Source organism: Phascolarctos cinereus, unplaced genomic scaffold, assembly GCF_003287225.1.
Source record: "Phascolarctos cinereus isolate Bilbo 61053 unplaced genomic scaffold, phaCin_HiC Scaffold_5;HRSCAF=322, whole genome shotgun sequence".
Taxonomy (NCBI): Eukaryota; Metazoa; Chordata; class Mammalia; order Diprotodontia; family Phascolarctidae; genus Phascolarctos; species Phascolarctos cinereus.
Genome location: NW_027555958.1, coordinates 252,563,037 through 252,584,283, shown reverse-complemented (window position 1 = coordinate 252,584,283; position 21,247 = coordinate 252,563,037). Strand labels below are relative to the sequence as shown.

The following is a 21,247-nucleotide window of genomic DNA, read 5'->3' as shown; positions in this document are numbered from 1 at the left end:
CAACGTGCGAAGCTTCGCCATCGCTCATCTTTGCCCCCGGAAGTACTTACCCACGAGTCAGGAAATGACGAAGGCCCTGAGGCCTGTAGGAGGGCTGAAGTGAGAAGGAAGCGGAGGTAGGTAGGGAGGGGCTGGGGGGCCTGGAGGTCTAGTCCGAGACTTTCGGACCCTGGTCGCGCCTGCGCAGAACGGGGTCACTCCTGGTAGCTGCGGGACAAGTGGGGAGGGTGGGGAACCCAGTGTGGCACTGGACCCCAACCCCGTTGGCTGGAGCAGGTGATGGGCTGGAGGGGGTGGCGGGGCGCCTGACGGGAGAAGCACGTGACCCGCCCCACACGCCCCAGCGGTGTCGCCTCCAGAGCCCCGATGCTCTCTGCGGCCCCGCCCTCCGGCCCCACCCGCCTTCGGAACCCAGCGGACGGAGCCGGGTCCGGGGCAGGGGTGGGGTGGGTCGGAGAGGGGCGAGAACAGCCTCGCCCTCTCCGAGGAGCAGGACGCTCAGGCCTTCCCTCCCCCGGCCGGATTGCCAGTGGAGCCTGGTTTTCCCACCTCATTTCTTCAGGGTGGTGGGGAGGGCTCTCACGTCCCCCTTCCGCGAGTGGGAGCCCTTCTACACCTCTGTGATAATGCTTATCCCCCAATAAACCAGATTTCTGCTGGGTGACTAGATTCATTTCTGGGACTGGATTGTCAGTGATCAAGTCTCAGCACTTCAGTCTGTGACAGCACCCTGCGGGTCACCATGCCGGCCCTTCTGGAACGCCCCAAGCTGTCTAATGCCATGGCTAGGGCATTGCATCGACACATAATGATGGAGCGGGAGAGGAAGAGACAGGGTGAGTGAGGGTGCTAGCTAGCTCAGGGTTCCAAGGGAGCAGCAACACATTTCAATCCCAGACTGAGCTTTGCATGTTAGAGATGTGTCTCCTAGATATATCGGTGGGAAAGGGGGGGAAGGAATAAGCAGCCTTGCAAGAAAGGTGCAATTATTCTCATTTCACAGTTGAGGCAACCCAGGTAGACAGGTTAAGTGACTTGTCCAGGGTCACATAGCTGAGAGCTTCTGAGGCCTGCCTTCAAGACCACTGCCTCAAGTTGTCGATTCCCATAGTCATAGGACCTTGAATTGTGGGGTCACCTTCCCTGTCTAGGCCTATTTTCTGTGTTTAAAATGAGGGCTTGGTGTCTGAGATCCCTTCTAGCTTTAAGGTTTTAACCCCATGCCCCTCCCCCAGAGGAAGAGGAGGTAGACAAGATGATGGAACAGAAAATGAAGGAGGAACAAGAGAGGAGGAAGAAAAAGGAAATGGAAGAAAGAATGTCACTGGAAGAGACCAAAGAACAGGTAAGCAGATTTTTACACACACACACACACACACAAATCTCTTGTTCTTTACTCACCCTGCTCCCCGATTCCATTCTGGCAGACCTCCTTTCACTGTCTCCATGATCCTCCCAGATCCTTAAATTGCAAGAGAAGCTCCTGGCCCTACAAGAGGAGAAACACCAGCTCTTCCTGCAGCTCAAGAAAGTTTTACATGAGGAGGAGAAAAGGCGGCGTAAGGAGCAAAGGTAGGGACATGGAGGGAGATAGGGCCTAGACTAAGGTATGGCTTTGTGAAAAGAGAACCTAGTATTGAAAAGAGGAAGAATGCACCCAGGTTCATGTCTTAACTATGTATGCCACCTACATAAATCTTAGATGGTCTGATTTTAATTTTTTAAATTTAATTTCTTTGGATCTCAGTTTCTTCATCTGTAAAACTTACAAGGCTCCTTCCAGTTTTAAATCTATAATTTTTGATAGTAAGTCTTTGATCTTACTTCCCCTTCAGTGACTTGACAACACTTACATCTGCAGCATACCAACAAGGTCTGGCTGTGCACACAGGGACACATCTTCTCAGCATGCAGGGTGAGGTGGACAAGGGGAAAGGTTGGGGCTAGTTTGGGCAAGGATCATGGAGGTGGTTTGAGACCTCCTGAGAGCCTGCACTCTTCTGAATCTCACACCCCATCATAGGCAGTCCTGGAGGACACAGCAGACCTGGAACTCTTATGTCTGCTGATAGGGCCAAGCAGATGTTTGGACCCCAAGTGCTTACGGTAAGCAGACAGGGATCCCCAGCATTTTAACAACCAGTGTCATTTAATGTGCTATGATGAAGGTAAAAATATCAATGTAACCTCTCCTAATTATATTATGGAGTTGTGATTTATGTTAGAGGTAGATGAGGTGATGGACTTGGGATAACATCTTACACTTCTTGTGTAACCCTAGCAAGACATTTAGTCTCTCTGAACCTGTTTCCTCATTTTAAAAATACGGAAATGTATATAAATTGGTAATTGCCAGCTATCAAAGTCAGATAATTTATCCTTCATTGTAACAGCATTGTATTTAGCTTGTACCTAATATTTGAACACTTTCCAATCTTAACTCTCCCCATCGTTTCTAGACCCGTCATTTTGTGGGGTCAACAGCTTTTGCAGGAACCTCAGAACACGGGCAATTCCAGAGCAGTCCAGGAGGGGCCTATGGGGCAGCCCAGCCCCCACCTCACTATGGACCTACCCAGCCGGGCTATAGTCCCAGCCAACAGCTCAGAGGTGAGGGCAAACAGAACTAGAAGTGGGAATGAAATGAATGGGCAGGAGGCAGTGAAGGTTTTTGCAAAAATTTGGCTTGTGGGTGTGACCTCTTCTCCCCTTAGCCCCTTCAGCTTTTCCTGCTGTTCAGTACTTGTCACAACCTCAGCCACAGTCCTATGCAGTACACGGCCACTACCAGCCTGCACAAACAGGTAATGCCACTTGTGGATCCTTCTAAGCTGTTCCCTGACTTGTTTTTCTTTTTCCTGTACTCATACTGGATTGATTCCTCTTGTTCTAGGGTTCCTGCAACCTGGCAATGCCCTGTCCCTTCAGAAGCAGTTGGAACATGCTAACCAGCAATCTGGCTTCTCTGATTCGGTGAGACTCTATTCTCGGGGGTGGTTTTATAGGAAAATTTGAGTAATCCTGAAATGCTGACCTATTGTCATGTGTTACAGTCCTCTCTGCGCCCCATGCATCCCCAGGCTCTACACCCAACCCCTGGGCTTTTAGCCACACCCCAGCTTCCTGTACAGATGCAACCATCAGGAAAGGTGAGGATTCAAGTGGGATTCAGACTTTCTGAGAATGGGGGTTATTGACACTAACAACTTTCTGTTTTGCTCACAACAGTCAAGCTTTGCAGCCACCAGCCAACCAGGCCCCCGTCTCCCTTTTATTCAGCACAGCCAGAACCAACGTTTTTATCACAAGTGACTTGACTCAGGGCAGTGTCCTGCCTCCCCAGTTCTCCAACTAATAAAGTTAAAACTGCCACTAGAGCCTGTTTCCTGCTGTCTGAATTGTCCCCAGTCTTGCCCATTTGGTGTCAGGAATCCTGGTGATAAAAAACCTTAAGAAAGTAAACTAGGTCTCCCCTAGAAGAAGTATATGAAACTTGGGCAGTCATATTAAACTTGTAGTTTTATTCAGGTTTGATTTTTAACAAATGTGTCAGGGAGAAAACCGCAAGGAGGGGTAGGGCCCATGGGTGCTAGGGGCCCTCCTGGATGCCTGAGGAGGGGAATACAGCCCCCTACCCACTCCTGTCCCTTCTCCCACTAAAGAGATTTGGGGTAGATGGGGCACAGGCAGATGGGGGGGGTCTGGTCCCCTGCTGGAGGAGGGAGTGGTGCTAGGTGAGGTATAGGGAACCAGGGGGCCAGACAGGATAGGTAGGGAGAAAGGGCAGAGGATTTTTGCCAGAATCCACAGCTTTCTGCTTCCAGATTGAATAATAAAAAAGAAAAAAAAACTAAATCTCAAGGAGCCCCCGTCCCCTCTCCCCCACCAGGGCTGTAGTGTGAGGTGGGGGAGAGAAGGGGGCAGTTTTACCAAGGCCCTGCCCCCATCTCGTCCAAGGGGTTGGGAGAGATAGGGCTGGACTAAAGGGGTGGGGGTGGGGGGAGCTCCCCGGATTGAGAGAAAAAAAAACCAAAATAAAACATCAAAGAAATAAGAGTAGACGTCCAGCCAGGGTGGGGCCAAAGCCTGACCAGGCTGGGGAGGAGAGGGAAGGCCTCTTCAGGTGCCGATCGCTGCTGCTCCTGCAGCCACCACCACCCTGAATACAGAAAGAAAAGATTAGGACAACCACTACACAACCTGCAACATAGATGAAATTACAGCAAAGGACTTGGGGTGGGGGTAGGGAGGACCAACAGGCAAAGAAAAAGGGTTCTACCCACCTGAGGGCCAGTTACTTTGCCATGGCCTTGATTGCAACAGCTGCTTCCTCTGTCATGGCTGACAGCACCGTTATCTGTAGGAAAAGGGATCAGGGTCTAAACTCCTCACCTTAAGATTATAAGCATTGGAATTGCAAAACAAGGGTAAAAATGGGAGATGAGGACTTACCAGGATCTCTTCTCCACAATCATACTTCTGCTCAATCTCCTTGCCAAGGTCACCCTCAGGTAAGCGAAGGTCCTCCCTCACCTCCCCACTGTCCTGGAGCAGTGACAGGTAGCCATCCTGAATCCCAATCAGCTAGGGACAGAATAAGGGATAGGCAATCAAAACAATTCTCATTCTACTTTCCATCATGAATCCCACCCCTTACTTGGCCTGACTTTTCTTCCACATCTCTTTACTTCAAAATCCAGCACTTCTGTTTCTCATATTGAAGCTTCCCCAAAACCTAGGTGCTCTGGTTCAACCCCTTTCCAAATACCTGGAAATCATTTCTCTTGATATTGGGCACATCCATGTTGTGGGTTGAAGGGCAGATATCTTCATATTTCTTCCCAGTAAAGATATCGATACCAACCAGATGAACCTGGATATGTATATATATACATATATGTATGTATGTGTATCATGTTAAGAAGGAAATCAGCAATTTCTGACATGGGGAAGGAGACAGCTACAGATTCCCTCCTTTCCCAAATGCGGCGGACTCACAGCAGTGAGAAGTAATGGTCCCAAGAAGGGAAAGGGGCAGAGAGATAGGCATACAGAGACAAAAATAGGTGGCACCAAGGTTAACAAGAGTAACTAAACAGGGAAGGAGAAAGAACCAAAAACTAAGTATGTTTAAAGGGCACAAGGAATCAAGAGTCAGAAGGATAAGAGACCTGGACACTTGGGAAAGAATGTGTTTCCAGAAGACCGGGAAATGAAATGGAAAGGGGTAGAGTTTGGGACAGATACAGATAGTCCTCAACTTCCAAGGGCAGGAAAAATGACCACCAGGAGGCAAAAAACTGAAGAGCCTACTCTAAACAGGCTATGTCTGAGGGTGTTAAAGGAATAGGAAGGAAAGCAGGGAGCTGGGCATAGATATGGAGAGACTGATAAAAAGAAAAATTACAGGACTTACGTGAGAAGAATGATACTGGGGCAAGTCTACACTGAACAGGCTCAGTTATCAAAGACAGGAGCTAGCTTTTCAGAAGCAAAAGTAGGGTGAAGACATAAGTAAACGAGGACAAAAACCCTGGAATTTCAGCATATATTGGACATAATGTTCCTTTAGCTCGTTCTTACCCTGGACAAAACATACATCAGAGGGAAGGTTGCATCTAGGATAGAGAAAAGGCTAAACTACTCAAGTAGGCAGAAACAAAGAATCTAAATAGAGTTTAAGGCGTAGGGAAAACAGGAAATGAGAGGAAGCTAGGAACCCAGGGTAAAGAATAAAAGAGGCTACTGAATGAAGCCAAATGGTGGAAAGAGATTGTCAGAGGAGCCCAGAGGTTGAAAGTGACAGGAAGGTCAAGGTGGAAGAGCAGAAATGCAGAATACTGAAGTACTGGTTGATTAAGAAGCCAGAAAGGCAAGGTTGAAGTCATCACAGATCTAGTAATCTGGTACAGAAAGCAGTTTTGGGAAAAACTAAGAGCCAAAAAGAGGCAAGCTATAATGCATATAAGCAGGCCAGGAAGCAAAAGACAAAATGAGGAAGGGAGTTTCTGACCTTGGCATGGCCATGCTTTCCAGTCTTGGAGGTGGACATCTCAACTATCTTACAGGGCCGGCCTTTGAGCACCACAAAGCCATTCTTGCGCAAGGCAGAGCACTGCATGGGAAAGGTAGCTGATGCCCCTGCATCCCCCGTCTCGAAGTCCAGGTCATCTGCCATTTTGAGAGACGTCTATTCCAACTGAGAGGGGGAGGAGAGGAAAAGGGTGTTATTAATAGTTCTTTAAGGCTGGATATGACTGTTCCCCCAATGATACCCTAATTCCTGGATCTTATGAAAGGCCAGGAACTGGCAGGGCAGAGGAGACAGAACAGATAACTGTGTATCTAAACTGTGGAGGATAAAAGATTTAGAATAATACTTATAGAGTCCCAGAAAAGAAAAATCCTTTCTCCCATTTGTCATCCCCCCCCCTCCAAAAAGGGAGCCAGGGCTATAATTAGTTAAAGAGCTCTGAGCAACTGGGTGGAGTTGGGCTAATGCTAGGGGACTGGGTGGAGATCCAGAGCTCAGGGCTCCACCCACAGTTGTCACACACACACACACACACACACACACACACACACACACACACACACACCCACCACCACCTTTACACCTACCACTGGTACAGGAATCCACAAGGCACCTTAGCCAGGGAGATTCCCAGCCACCCAAACCTAAGCTACCAGTTTTTGTCTGGGTAAGGGGAGAAAGGAAAAGGTCCACTCACCCTCTGCCAAACAACCAGTCACAGCTCCCTCAGGAAACCCAAATACCAGGCCTCCCCCAGGGGCCCTCCCACTTTTCCCAGCATGCACCTGCACTGCAATAGGCCTCAGGCCCAGGCGGCACATGGGGTAAGTTTGGGGTTACAAATCCAACCGAAGGGCTAGTCTAGCTGTGGTAAGTTAAGGTTTCACTGAATATATTCAAAGAGATAACAGGGAGAAGAAAGTTGGAGACAGGAGAAAACCGTGTGACCATCTGGAAAACCGTGTGGCCATCTGGAAAACCGTGTCATGTTTGAGAACTCAATAAAGGTTACAAAGTACTACCCAAAATTAGTAAGGGAAGATACTTTTCTGCCCCACTCCTCTTTATATAATGCAAATAGATTAAGTTTGCCATGGGCTGAAGGAGTAAAGCCATCTCCCCTCAAATCCTTTCCTTCCATCACTGAAATAGTCTCTTCCTTATGCCTCCTTCCCCCTACCTTCTCCAATTTCTGGGATAGTTCTATTTAAATCCAATTCCCTCACTCCAAAAGAGAAAGGGGGTAGGTAATACAACAGGACGGTATGAGGCCTAAGTGGCAGAGTTAACATATGCTAACAGGAGCCCGTCCAATCTACTTTATATACTAGTGCTGATATTAAGACCAAGCCTGATTGCCAATTCGGACCTCTTAATTTTATCTCATATACCTCCCCCTTTAAATGTTCCCCCCTCTGCTTATCCTCTGAACCCTCACTCAGGATTTTGGGGGATGGGAAAATGGCCTGCCTTCCCCCTTACCCTCCCTTTGGTGCCTCCCTACCCTGGGCCCCTCACCCCTCTGTTGGAGGCCTCAAACCCACGATGCGGCAGAGTCCTAGCCACCTCCATGGGGTCTCCCCCTCTGCCTTGGATTTCCTGCCCCCTCCCTCACGACCTAACCTAGGCCATGTGGCCTTACAGTCCCCCTTCCTCCCACTCAGAGCCACCTTCTCCAGCAGAGGGAAACCGAGGGATTTCCCCCAACGCCCCCCCAAATTCAACTTCCTGTACCCCAGAAGCCCCTCCCCCAAGTCTCAGCTCTCCTATGCCTTTTCTCCCCGCATGCCCCACCACGGCCCTCACGTGCCCAACCCCCGACCCTGAGAGCAATCCCTCCCCCATCTCACGTGTCCGCGTGGGGCAACTCCAAATCTCTCCCCAGGTCCCAGTCCCAACCCCAACGGTCCCGCGTGGCTCATTCTCTCCTCCTCCCCCCTCCGACTCACCCACGTGGTCTCATTCCCTCCCCATCCCGCGAGACGAAACCAATCTCCGGGTCCCCTCGTGGTCTTCTGCTCCAGGTTCTCCAGCGTGGCGGCCCCGCGCTCGCCGTTCAACCTTCCCCCAACACCCCCCCCTTCACCCTGCGTCGCGCCAACGTCACCCGCCCGGACCGTAACCGCCGCACCACGCGCCAGACCCGCAGGGCGAGCGCGCGCTCCCGCCCTTTCCTTCGCGCTCTTACCCCAACCCTCCCTTCCCAGTTCGGGCCCCGCGAGGCGACCGCCTGCCCTTCCCCTCCCCCGCCTGTCCGCTGGCCCCTCCGTTCCACTCCATTCCATTCCCTCCTCTCAGCCTCCCCGACTGGAGCATTTGCGCACGCGCGTACTACCCGCCCTCACCTCGTGCGAACGTACCGACTGGACCCCCGTCCGCCCGCCGCAAGCTCAACCGCTACCGCCAAGCCTACTGCTGCTGCTGCCGCCGCCGCAGACGCCGCCGCCGCCGCCGCCGCCGCCGCCGCCGCCGCTACCGCCGCCGCTGCCGCTGCACACGGGTCCTAGTGCGCAGGCGCTGGCTCCCCACTGACCAACCAAGCAGCCGCCTGACAGCCGCGCAGGCGCTCTCCCCTTCTCCCCCCACCCCCTCCGCGCTCCACCCCCGCACTACGCAGGCGCACCGGTTCACTCCCCGCTCCTCCCCTCTCCCACCCACCCATCTATCGATTAATGCGCTTGCGCATTCCGTTTCTCTGAAGTTCCCCTGTACTCCCAACCCTCGAACAACGCGCAGACGCATTTCATCCCCACCCCCCACTCCGCGTTCTCTCCTAAAGCCTCTCGCCAAACCAGGTAGCCCCTGCGCCTGCGCAATGAGCCTCACTTCTCGCCACACCCTCCTAAGTCCGTGCCTTCAGAGCGCATGCGTATTAGGCCGCCCACTCCTTCCTTTGCCGACGTCGCCAGTAAGCTTGCGCGTTGGAAAGACCTCGCCGCTCCAGCTCCGGTAGCCTCCAGAGAACGCCCCACCCAAGCTTCACCACTGCTGTTATTGCGCATGTGCATCAATCAACCCGCAGTGTACCTCCTCCCCCTCCCTTGCCCCCGCCGAAACCGAGTAGCTTGGGTGTCAGACTTGCGTACCAAGTCGCTTTCCAGTCTGTCTTCTTGAGTCGTCAGTGCGCGTGTGCGCGACGAAATCTCGCTTCCCAGCTTCCCAGTTCCAGCTTCTTCACCCCCGACCTACCATAGAGTTACAATCAGAGGCTAGAGTGAAACGGCCTCCGGCCACCATCTTGTTTCAAAGACCCTTAAACAGTTTCTATGGCAACTATGAAGGCCTTTCCACTCTGAGTATTACATAAATGTGTGAAGAGATTAAATTCACGACCGTAAGTGAACTACACATCCTGCCTTGTCTGTGAAAGCAGGTCTAGAGATCCTCTTTGGAAAAAAATTTTCTTTACAGAAGATAATAGTTGAATCTATGAATTGCTACAAGTACTTTGGAAAGCAATCTAGAATTATGCAAAGTGACTAAAATTAGTCCATACTCTTTGGCCCAGAAATTCTGCTGTAAAACGTGTACCCCAAGGAGATCAGTGACAAAAAGAAAGGCCACATATACACCAAAGTGTCTGTGGTGGTACTCTCTAGTAGCAAAGAACTGTCGCCAATCAATTGGAGAATAGCCAAATTGTGGTACATGAATATAATACACTGTGCTGCAGTAAACAATGAATGTGATAAGAAGCAGGTACAGACATATGAACTGATGCAAAGTGAAATAAGTAGTACCAGGAAAACAATACGAAAGGACTATAACTATGTAAATGGAAAGAATAACAAAATTGACTGCTGTAGGATTGTAAAGATTAAGCTTGATATTTCTTTGTATATCAACTGGAAAATGGCTGGGGAAAAAATAGTATATGAGTGGGCTAGAATACTATTATTGTGCTGTAAGAAATGGTAAAGGGGATGCTTTCAGAGAAAACTGGGAAGACTTATGAATTGAAAAAGGAATGAAGTGAGCAGAATGAGGAGAACAATTTATATAATAACGGTACTGTAAAGACAACTTTAAAAGAGTTAAGAAATCTGACCAACCATAATTATAGAGGACTAATGATTAAAAATGATATCCCTGTCTTGACAGAGAGGTGATAGATTTATGGTGCAGGTTGAGGCCTTTTTCAGGACAAAGCCAATGAAAGAATTTGTTTTGCTTTATTTTGTGTATTTATTACAAGCATCTTGATTTTTCTTTCTTTTCCAGTGTGTGTATGATCAGAAGAGGGCAGATTTTTGTTAAATGAGAAAAAAATTAATTTAAAAAGATACCTCTCTTTCCTTTGCAGCAATGGGAGATGATGGGTGTGGGATTTTGCATGTCAGATTTTTTTGATGTGTTGTTTATACAGTACTCCTTTCTCCACCCTTTGGAGCATGCTCAGTTGGCATTCAGATCATGGAAACTTGGGGTAAATATGTTTCCAGAGATATACACACACACACATCAGGGAGGCACTCTTGTTGTGTCCCAACATTTCAAGGCAGGCTTAGATATTCCCTGAATGTCAGTCATGATGATTAATGGGCTTCATACTGTGCAGTGACAAAAAAGTTTTTAGATTGGCTGTTGGCCCAAAACTTGTAGATATACTAAAGTGGAAATCTGAGTTAAGTCTTTCAGAGTTTTTTGTCTTTATCATATTGTTATTGTATAAAACACTGTCCTGGTTCTGTGCACTTATTTCTATATCAGGACATGCAAATCTCAGACCTCTTCTCTTTGCCAGTCTTGAAGTATCAGGATGACTTTCTGGGCTCTGCAGTGGGTCAGGTGGGGTGGGTACACTTCCCCCATTTCCTTGAAATTCCTGAGCTCATGAGCCTTTGACACGAGCTTAAACTGGGATAGGGCTGCCTCCCATTTGTGTTCTTTGTTTGACTTTTGGTGCCGGTCCACCTTCCTCTTCCAAGGCACCCACGCAGCTAGGTAGCCAGTCCTGGAGCAGTTGGGGCTAGAATAACAGTAGACACAGACTAGCCTAAAGGAGAGAGAGAGAGATTATCAGACAAAAAGTTTCCAGTTAGGGTTGGTATATTATTAATCAATGCAAGTGAAATATAAAATTGCTTTAAAAATAAAGTCCTAAAAAAATCTGTTTTCAAATGTCACTTCTCAAGTGACTCTCAACCTTTTCAAATGATTATTACTTAACATTCCTTGTTCCATAAGCTGATTCCTACCTCTTTGCTGGAGAGGACACCTTAGACTAAATGAAAAAATAAAAGTGTTCCTCAGATTTGAGTTTGGAATGGAATTGAAGAACGGGACAGCTGTGGTGAGGTGGGGGGAAGGGGGTGTAGTTCCTCTATTAAGAAGATAGGCAGAAAAAAAACAAAAAGAAGATAGGCAACTCCAGAGTGAAGCCAAGGCAAACCATGAGGACAGGTACAGGCCAGGAAATGGTAAAAGTTGCCAACCATCAGCTGAGCACAGCCCATGTTAAATTCAGCTTTTAACAACTCTTCTTTCTTGATTCATAAAAGAGATAGCTCTCTGTAAGGGGAGGGAGAAATACTATAGTACATATAGGTGATATAAAAAAAAAAGTTATCAATAAAAAATTTACTTAAAATATGCAATTTTTGTAAGAAATCCCTTTGCCCCTCTCTTCTTACAGACGTTCCAGCTGGCAAGAGTTTCTTGCTCAGCTGTTTGGAGCCATGTGATTTGGCAAAGTGAACAGTTAACATTAGAATGGGATCTCTTGCCCCATAGGTCAATAAGACTCTGACACATCCACTGGGCTGGTGGCTGAAATATAGTGCCACCTGGTGGACAAACTATAGCACTCCACTGGTTAATTAATGAAATGACACTGTAGATTTACAGATTACCTAGAAGCAGAAGGGGGCTGCCATTGCTACTGCAGCACCTCAAGTGTCACACCTCTAAATACACAAACAGCCTCCACCTATGGTACGTGTGCTTTTACCATCTACTTCAATTAATCAAAGGCAGCTAGGTGGCACTGGATCTACTTGACGTTGTTGTGAGGAAAGCAATTTATCTTCAAATGCTGTGTAAGTGAAAGCTATTTTTTCCTCTCAGTTTTTATTTCAATTTCAAGTAGTAGACCATTCATTCAAGTATTTTAAGAAGTTAGTTTCATAGGGGCAGCTAGATGTGGCAGTGGATAGAGTGCTGGGCCTGGAGTCAGGAAAACCTAAGTTCAAATCTGGCTTCTGACACTTAGTAGCTGTGTAACCCTGAGCAAGTCACTTAACCTCTGTTTGCCTTAATCCATTAGAGAAGGAAATGGCAAACCATTCCAGTATCTTTGCCAAGAAAACCCCATGGACAACAATTGGCATGCTATGGTACATAGGATCATGAAGAGGCGGACAGGACTAAATTTCATAGTCATGTAGAGTGGAGTGACTAGTTTGGATGGCTGTAATTAGTGGATGGGGGCAGTTAGGTGGTGCACTGGATAGAGCACCAGCCCTGGATTCAGGAGGACCTGAGTTCAAATCCGGCCTCAGACACATAACACTTACTAGCTGTGTGACCCTGGGCAAGTCACTTAACCCCATTGCCTAGCCTCCCCCCCCCAAAAAAAAAGTAGTGGATGAATTCTGGAGTGTCAGGAGTTCTCTGGAGTTCCAGTTTACCACCATTGTCCCATTGCTCTCATGGGATCCAGTGGTCATTTCTTATACAGTTCTGCTACCTGGGAAGGGTACTGATGTGTCTGTGATTACAGGACATTTAAATCTGCTGAACAAATCCAACAGAGAAGTGCTAGGTTTTATTGATGTGTTGGAGTATGGCTAAATAGAGGCTCAGGCAATGTAGGCTTTGGTGATCTCTGCCAAGGTTTCTCTGTAAGCAAAGTTCAATTTCAAAGAGGATTTAGAATCTATTGCTTAAAAAAAAAAAGCTGGTCCAAGCTCACCTCTGCCACTGATATATAAGCCCCAACATTCCTTTCCTCCTGGCTAGCTTTCATCAGACAGTCTAAGATTCTGTCCTACCTATAGTCAACCATCCAATTTTAAAACAGTGCCTTACTCCAAATTATGATATATCTTTATCTGTCTGTCTATGTATTTATCTATCCTTAGTCTACATTTGTTTTCTGGGTACTGGGAAGAAGGGAGGGTATTGATGGGCAAAACTTTGTCTATGAAATTGGGAAGCTTTTCAGATGATAGGGGAGAAATGGTCCCATTTCCCACCCTCTGACTCTCAAGGGCCTTAAAGTCTAATGAAAAGAGGCACAAGTTAGAATACAGATAGGAGTCAGAGAAGAACAAGAACAATTGTATTGTGGCATCTTCTTCACCAAGTTGGATATTGGCAACTAACTCTTTGAAACTGGTGGGTAGGCTCAGTTGAATGCTGCCGTGACCCAATACCCTCTCTTTGTGACCAGTACCCAGGGAGAGAAAGCTCAGATTAGTACTATGGAAGTGATTCATATAGTGGAGAAAAGAAAAATTAGAGTGGGGGGAGAAGCACAGTAGATTGTGGAACTCTGGATAGAAAACCCAGCCTCATCCCAATACTTTTCCTTCCTTTCCTTGTTTCTACTCCATTGCCCAGATCTGGGATCCCAAATAAATATCTCTTCCCCCTTATTTCCTTCCCATGATTTGTGAGTGAGAGCAATTTGGGAATTCTTTGGTCTCACCTGAAGAACTGAGAGGTTAAGTGGGAGGCAGAAGGGTCCATGTAGGAACATTTAACATTTCCCTTTTTATTTTCAGTATGTCCAGTGTGGATATAATATGATGAGTACCTATGTCTTGTGAATGTAGGGTGAGAGAGGAGGTCTGAGGTGGTGCGGGATGAAGCCTAGAGCTCTAGTTTTCTTGTTTTAATAATTTTGAGCAACATTCAATATTCCAAGAGAAAGGTGATCTTAGTATAGGTTGAATCTGTACCACCCCATCTTGTATACCTCTGCACAGATGTCATAGAATCATATACATCAAATTCCAGGTGCCAGTGCTGCACCTTCAGAAGCCATAACAAGGATGATGGCAGTGAGGTAGGATAAGGAAGAAGTTTTATTCATTTGTTTAATTCAGCAACAATTTTCAATTTCTTTTTCCGAGATAGGGTTAAGTATTTTACTTCCTTTTCTGTTAATCTGAGCAGTTTATATTTTTGTAAATATTTATCCATTTCACTAAGATTGTCAAATTTATTGACATACAGATGGGCAAAATAGTTCCTAATTATTGTTTTAATTTCCTCTTCATTGGTGGTGAATTCACCCTTTTCATTTTTGATACTGGTAATTTTATTTTCTTCTTTCTTTTTTTTAATTAAATCAAGCAAAGGTTTATCTATTTTATTGGGTTTTTTTTTCATAAAACCAGCTATTAGTTTTAACTATTAGTTCAATAGTTTTCTTAATTTCAATTTTATTAATCCCTCCTTTGGTTTTCAGTATTTCTAATTTGGTATTTAATTGGGGGTTTTTTAATTTGTTCTTTTTCTAGTTTTTTTTAGTTGCATGCCCAATTCATTGATCTCCTTTTTCTCTTTTTTTTTTTTTTGAGGGGGAGGCAGTTGGGGTTAAGTGACTTGCCCAGGGTCACACAGCTAGTAAGTGTCAAGTGTTTGGTCTGAGGCCAGATTTGAACTTAGGTCCTCCTGACTTCAGGGCCAGTGCTCTATCCACTTCACCACCTAGCTGCCCCTCCTTTTTCTCTATTTTATTCATGTAAGCATATAAAACTTCCCCTAAGAACTGCTTTTGTTGCATCCCATAAGTTTTGTTATGTTGTCTCATTATTGTCATTCTCTTGAATGAAGTTGTTGACTGTTTCTATGATTTATTGTTTGACCCATTCATTCTTTAGGAGTAGATTATTTAGTTTCCAATTAATTTTTAGTCCATCTTTCCATGGCCCTTTATTACATGTAGTTTTTATTGCATCATGATCTGAAAAGGATGCATTTAATATTTCTGCCTTTCTTCATTGGATTGTGAGGTTTTTATGCCCTATTAGATGGTCAATTTTTGTGTAAGTGCCATGTACTTCTGAGAAAAAAGTATATTCCTTTCTATCCCCATTCAATTTTCTCCAAAGGTCTACCATATCTGACTTTTTAAAAATTCTATTCACCTCCTTAATTTCTTTCTTGTTTGTTTTGTGGTTAGATTTATCTAGTTCAGAGAGGCGGAGGTTGAGGTCCCCCACTAGTATAGTTTTGCTGTCTATTTCTTCCTGTATCTCCCTGAACTTCTCCTCTAAGAATCTGGCTGCTATACCACTTGGTACATATATGTTTAGTAATGATATTACTTCATTGTCTGTGGTACCTTTTAGCAGGATGTAGTTTCCTTCCTTATCTCTTTTAACAAGATCTATTTTTGCTTTTGCTTTGTCTGAGATCAGGATTGCTACCCCTGTAGCAATTTTCAAATGGCTTACTTTGAGGTTATAAAGCTTTTTTTTAACTAGCCCTGATTATTCCAGCTAATCTTATCATTCTCTTTGCTTCCACATGGAACTGAGTTCTCTGGAAACAGAAGTTTAGGGCAGGACTTAGTGCAGACACCCAAATAGCTTGGCCTACTGCTGTGCAGAATTCCTGATCCATCAGCCTCAGCCTCCCCAAGCAGCAGGGATACACCACCATGCCTGACCCTATCAATTTTGATTAGCTCCTTAATTTCTGTATTCCTAGATAAAGACTACTGAGCCCTGAGTCAGGAAGACTCATCTTCCTGAGTTCAAATCTGGCCTCAGACACTTACTAGCTATGTGACCCTGGGCAAGTCACTTAACTCTGTTTGCCTCAGTGTCCTCATTGTAAAATGAACTAGAGAAGGAAAAGGCAAACCACTCCAGTATCTTTGCCAAGAAAACCCCAAATGGTGTCACCAAGAGTCAGACATGACTGAAAAATGACTGAACAACAGCAGCTCTTGCAGCCTCTTGTGCCTTATGTCCCTTCTTCCTCCTGTGTGCAGTTTGCTCCCCTGCTTGTATCTGCTCATTTCCTTCCCCCTTCTATCTGGTATCTAATGCCTCAGATTAGGGCCTCCTCATAAGCAGTGACCCATCTCTAACTTATGATGTCAATTATCTACCTTTCTATCTTTGGGCATGCCCAGATCACCAAAGATGGAGGTATCCATAAGGGAAATCCCCAAGACCTACTTCTGGGAAAAGACATGCTGTGCGCTCCTACCAAGTGGGTGGGCACAGCCTTTTTCTATTGGCCATGTAGCCAGAATAGTCTATGTCTTTAAAACTATCAGACCAGGACAATCTCACTCTCTTTCCAGCAGTGTCTAGGGGGATGAAGGTCCTATTCCCCTTAAGCATAGGCACAATGCACTGAGTTGGGTGTGGGGGAAGGGCTTTCCCACTCTCCCTTTTAAGCCCCATGGCCCTAACAATTAGTTTGTCTTTTTCAGTTCTAGGCACAGGTGGTGGAGTCTCTGGACCCAGGAGCTTAACCCATTGGGACCATGAAGGACAGTATTCCAGACTGACTGCTGCTGCCAGGACATAAGTCTAAAGGGGCTTTGTACTTGGAGCGTGGTGGGATCACACGATATAGGAAATGAGTTATATTCCTCTGCAAAAGCTAATTTGGCTGCTAAGTGGTTAAATGGAACTGTGCTGTAGGAAACCTCTAAAATTGAGGGAATACAAATTAGTGGGAGCCTCAGCAAATGGAAGAGATAAGGGGACTCTCCAAACCCTTTATTGTTGTTGTTTGTACTTTGTTTTTTAAGAGGACCAAAGACATCACAGGGTGATGTATTGACTTGTTCCTGAATTGGATTTAAGTGAAGCAGAGTTGCACAAAATCTTCAGCCTCACATTTTCTTCCAGAGTCATTGAGGTCCAGTGGCAAGACAAAAGTCAAGGCCTGAGATGCAGACTTTGGCATCTTCAGTGTCAGATCAGACTCTAAGTGCTCCACAGTGCCTGCTTCAGTAGCCTTCATGGCTATTGGAACAAACTGTTTACATCCAACCATTCCTCTGGGGGAAGTCTTCACATGCTTGGGGTAGACATCCCTCTAACTCAGTGACAGATTTGAGGCCTGTTGGTTACCCTCAACCTGCTTAAGCCCATATGCCAAGATGGTTTTACTAGGGTGTGGCTGTATACAAGCTACAGCTTCTTGGAGTCACAGGTGAAAGTTGGGTGAGTCAAATGGACTCCAAAGGCAGATAAGCAGCCCTGAAAAGGGCTTGGCAAGTCCTTATTTGCCAATATAACAGACCTGGCTTTGGCTGGGGGGGGGACTAGGATAGTCACTATTACACAGATTTGACTCCAATTGGTGTTAAATAATCTTCCCATAGTCCCAAAATAGTTATTTGATTTATAGAACAGCCTTCACAACTCTGAAAGTTCACATGTAAATGAGCTGAAGGATCACAATGCATTGTAGCCATCTTTAACTTTAAACTACTTTAACTTTAACAGTCTTCTACCTTCAAATAGGTCTTCTCAGTATATTTATCTGACAGGGTAGTTTTCTCTCAGTGCCTCAAAACATTTTGTGTTTCTCCTCAACATTTTATCTTCGAGGCTGTGTTTCTTCCAGAGCTGATTTTATCAGTTTTCCCTACACAAATGTTCTTTTCCTTTCAGCAACCAAAATGTCCACGTTCCTTATGTTGTATATTGTATATATGTTGGGAAAGTGGCAGAAAGAAAGAATTAATTACATGGTGTGGGGGCAAGGGAAGTGTCTGAATTGACTTCTGCTTTAGATTTATCAGCATTGCCCATGAAGCCATACTCCTCAGGAAAAGAAATCCTCAAAATATTCCAGGGAGTTCAAAGAAATCTGAGAGATTTTGAAGACCATGTTGGGGCTCTTCTGAATGAGTGATGAGTGTGACAAGGGTTGGAAACGCTATTCCCAGGGAAACTTGGTGGGGTGAGGGTAGAATACTAACTCATTTCTCCCCATTAACCAGAGGAAAGGGTTTCTTGTTAAAGAAGAAGACATTAAGTTCCAGATGAAAAGGGAAAAGCAAGAAAAGGGATGACAGGCAACATTCCTCCAGGGCTAGCCTTGGAAACAGGACCTGGGATCAGATACTACCTCTTAATATATACTGACTATATGAACACTTAAGGCCAGCTGGGTGGTGCAGTAATAGAGCATTGGGCCTAGAGTCAGGAAGACCTGAGTTCAACTCAACCTCAGACACTAACTAGCTGTGTGACCCTAGGCATGTCATTTAATCCTTTTTGCCTCAGTTTCCTCATCCGTAAAATGACCTGAAGAAGGAAATGGCAAACCCCTCCAAAGGGCAAACCCCTTTTTCTTTTGGTCTGTTTCTTCTTTCACAACATGACTAATATGGCAATATGTTTTATGTGCTTGTGCATATATAACCTATATCAATTGCTTACTGTCTTGGAGGGGTGAAGGAAGGAGGGAAAAAATTTGAAAGTCAAAATTTTTTAAATGAATATTAAAAATTCTCTTTACATGCAATTGGAAAAAATAAAATAATACACGAAATTTTTAAAAGATTATTTTATCCTGGGGCAGCTAGATGTCACAGTGGATAGAGCACTAGACCTGGAGTCAGGAGAACCTGAGATCAAGTTTGACCTCAGACATTTAACACTTATTAGCTGTGTGACCCTGGGCAAATTACTTAACCCAGATTGCCTCACACACAAAAAAAAGATTATTTTATCCTTACAGTAACTCTGGGAGGTAGGTATTATTTTCTTCCTATTTTACAGATGAGGAAACCTAGGCTAACAGAAGTTAAGTGACTTACCCACAGTCACGGCGTCTGAGGTCCAATTTGAGCTCAGGTGCCCCGGACTGAAGGTCCAATACTATCCAATACTCTACCTAGCACATTGAGAATAAAGAGAACAATTAGACAATTTCACTAGGATGCTGAGAATGGAAAGGCACTTACTAAGAAGTGAATGAGCAGTCAGGCAACGGGGTCAGGCACTGACTGCAGAGAGCCTGGGCAGTAAAAAAAGACCAAAAAAAAAGACAGAAATAGAACAGTAACTTAAAGGGACAGCACCTTAGGGACCTTGGTGTAATGGAAAGAAAATTGGACTTGTAGTTAGGATTTTTAAGCTAGGTTTTAAAGTAGCTCTAACCAAGTCACTAAGTCTCAGTTTTTTTATTTGATTCAACAAGCATCGAATAAACACCTACTATGTGGCTGTCACGGGGATAAAAATATAAAATGAAAAATATTACCTGCCTTCAAATGTGCTTACCTTAAACTGGTAGGGCACAGATGCAACCCAAGGCCTGGTGTCCTAAGCTTTTCACTTGCATGGACCAGGTTCCATCTTGGGAGGTTTTCAAAAATATAACTTTGACTCCTATTCCCACTCACGGCTTCTCAAGAGAGCATCCAAATGGGTCTAAGTCTCTACTTATATGGGGAAAGGACCCCAGCTCCCTTGCAAACATTTAACCTAATTATATCAGATATAGGATAGGGCTTGTTTCACCTCAAAAAGAAAATGAAAGACAACATAAAGGACTCAAAGTAGTCCATAAAGAATTAACACATTTATTCTACCCTCACCAGTGGATTCTCCCTTTCCCCAGGTTCTTCTAGCTCTGCACCAAGTACTTATTATTTTCTCCAGAAACCTGGGCCCAGGAATTCTCTCTCCTCTTCCACTGCCTCTTTCTGCCACCATATCTAAAAGCCCTGTGGTTCCCCTTCTAAAAATTCCTCGGTAGTTCTAATACTTCTTTTCTATTGTGGCCTGAGGTGAAGTTGAAGTAATGGTCCCTGGGGAACTGTGCCAATGTGCTTCACCCTTCCAAGATCCAAAGGTTCTCAGGTCTCTGATTACTACCTTGTGCTCATTCTCTGGATCTTTCTGATTCTATGACATATCTGCCTCTTTCTCCAAGCCCAAGTCCCAGGGATCCCAAGCTCAGATTGACAATAGCCTAACCCAAGCAAATCAAACCAAATTCTAAGACTCACTTAGTGGAGATGTTCACATCAAGTTGACAGAATCACAGTCCTGAGGAGTTGCTTCCTCCTTGGACCTTGTTATGTTGCCCAGGTTTGTTCTTGGTTACCCCTTGATACAACATTTATATAGATAAATATGCAGTAAGTATCCTCTGGCTCCACCCTCTCAGGCCAGGCTGGCTCTCCTCTCCTTCTCGAGGTGTCAGAATACCCTGCGGGATCAGAGTCCCTTTTCTCTGTCATCAGCTTGAGCCTTCACTAGTTGTGTTCCCTCCATTTGTTTGGTACCAGTAACTAGCATCCCAGTTCCATTTAGCCACTTAGCAGCAAGTAGCTTTTTTACAAAAGGATAGGCACAATCTCTGCTACATCTACCCACTCAGTCACTGGGCGAGTAGGCTCAAAACTTAGTTTAGTTCCTGCATGGCATTGGTCCCACCAAGTTCACATCCAAAGGTAGCATTATTGTTGGACAAGTCTTCATTTCTAACTTTTGCTGACAATGGGATACAGAAGGTTGGTCCCCAAGATTGCTCTTTGTAATTAATTCTGGAACATCAATGTTGGGCTCAATGCAACCCTGGCCTGGAGCCAGGTTCTGGAATAGCAGGACCTCAGACCAACTTCATGATGACCTTTTGAATTCATTCTTTCATGTATAAAAAGAACAAATGGAAGAGCCAAGGGCTGAAGCCTATTTCTTGAGGACTACAAGGCCTCAGAGGGGAAGATGGCCCCAAGTGTACGATCACTTGCCAGACATATTGAGTGAGAGTCACTGAGCTCCCTTAGATTTGAATGAAGCAAAGAGGAAATATCTGAAGTTGACAGGCCTTTTTGAAGATGTCAGTGATCCTACAGCCAATCAAAAAAGGCTCAGGTGGTAAGCCAACTGGAACCACAGAGTGTCCACAAATGCTCCACAGTTTCTCCAAAACACTTCCCCTTATACATTCCCCAAATTTTGAATAGACTAGACCCTAAATTTTCTTGGGGTTAATTTCTTACCTCCTGTCCCTTATATGAGTCATCATCTAATCTAGGATCTCAGTCACTGTGGCTTCATTTTGTCCACTTGACGTTGTGTTGCTGACGTAGTGGTGCGCCTCGTTGACCTTAAAGGGGTGCCTCTTGGGAGCAGCTAGGTGGCACAGCGGATAGAGCACCGGCCCTGGATTCAGGAGGACCTGAGTTCAAATCCAGTCCCAGACATATAACACTTACTAGCTGTGTAACCCTGGGCAAGTCACTTAACCCCATTGCCTAAAACAACAAAA

The 21,247-nt window shown here is 45.5% G+C and overlaps 2 protein-coding genes across 8 annotated transcripts; one reads left to right on the top strand and one right to left on the bottom strand.

The window, feature by feature from the left end:
• Window positions 1-26: 26 nt before the first annotated feature.
• Window positions 27-3,377, top strand: GPS2 (G protein pathway suppressor 2). 3 transcript variants are annotated; one of them, XM_020966539.2, is made up of 11 exons: window positions 27-116; window positions 650-836; window positions 1,236-1,345; window positions 1,460-1,572; window positions 1,836-1,915; window positions 2,024-2,106; window positions 2,460-2,610; window positions 2,715-2,804; window positions 2,894-2,973; window positions 3,054-3,149; window positions 3,229-3,377. In XM_020966539.2, exons 2-11 carry the CDS (start codon window positions 743-745, stop codon window positions 3,310-3,312), a joined length of 981 nt encoding a protein of 326 aa, XP_020822198.1. In that variant the 5' UTR covers window positions 27-116; window positions 650-742; the 3' UTR covers window positions 3,313-3,377. The 3 variants fall into 3 exon arrangements, with proteins under 3 accessions (XP_020822198.1, XP_078011769.1, XP_078011768.1); XM_078155643.1 differs by having other exon boundaries at window positions 1,428-1,572; window positions 1,862-1,915; window positions 2,485-2,610; XM_078155642.1 differs by having other exon boundaries at window positions 1,428-1,572; window positions 1,862-1,915.
• Window positions 3,378-3,501: 124 nt separating this feature from the next.
• Window positions 3,502-9,204, bottom strand: EIF5A (eukaryotic translation initiation factor 5A). 5 transcript variants are annotated; one of them, XM_020966554.2, is made up of 6 exons: window positions 9,121-9,204; window positions 6,014-6,199; window positions 4,769-4,873; window positions 4,453-4,584; window positions 4,284-4,357; window positions 3,502-4,159 (listed from the first exon to the last, which is right to left on the bottom strand). In XM_020966554.2, the coding sequence occupies exons 2-5, from the start codon at window positions 6,176-6,178 to the stop codon at window positions 4,295-4,297; spliced, it is 465 nt and encodes a 154-aa protein (XP_020822213.1). In that variant the 5' UTR covers window positions 6,179-6,199; window positions 9,121-9,204; the 3' UTR covers window positions 3,502-4,159; window positions 4,284-4,294. The 5 variants fall into 5 exon arrangements, with proteins under 5 accessions (XP_020822213.1, XP_020822211.1, XP_020822210.1 ...); XM_020966552.2 differs by lacking the exon at window positions 9,121-9,204 and adding an exon at window positions 8,395-8,484; XM_020966551.2 differs by lacking the exon at window positions 9,121-9,204 and adding an exon at window positions 8,380-8,472.
• Window positions 9,205-21,247: the final 12,043 nt, after the last annotated feature.

Coding starts and splice junctions, on each gene's coding strand:
- GPS2 (XM_078155642.1), top strand. CDS start 743: ATGCCGGCCCTTCTGGAACGCCCCAAGCTGTCTAATGCCATGGCTAGG. Junction 2,107..2,459: donor TTGGACCCCAAGTGCTTACG/GTAAGCAGACAG, acceptor CATCGTTTCTAG/ACCCGTCATTTTGTGGGGTC. Junction 2,805..2,893: donor CTACCAGCCTGCACAAACAG/GTAATGCCACTT, acceptor CTCTTGTTCTAG/GGTTCCTGCAACCTGGCAAT.
- EIF5A (XM_020966554.2), bottom strand. CDS start 6,178: ATGGCAGATGACCTGGACTTCGAGACGGGGGATGCAGGGGCATCAGCT. Junction 4,874..6,013: donor GAAAGCATGGCCATGCCAAG/GTCAGAAACTCC, acceptor ATACATATCCAG/GTTCATCTGGTTGGTATCGA. Junction 4,585..4,768: donor TCAAGAGAAATGATTTCCAG/GTATTTGGAAAG, acceptor TTCTGTCCCTAG/CTGATTGGGATTCAGGATGG.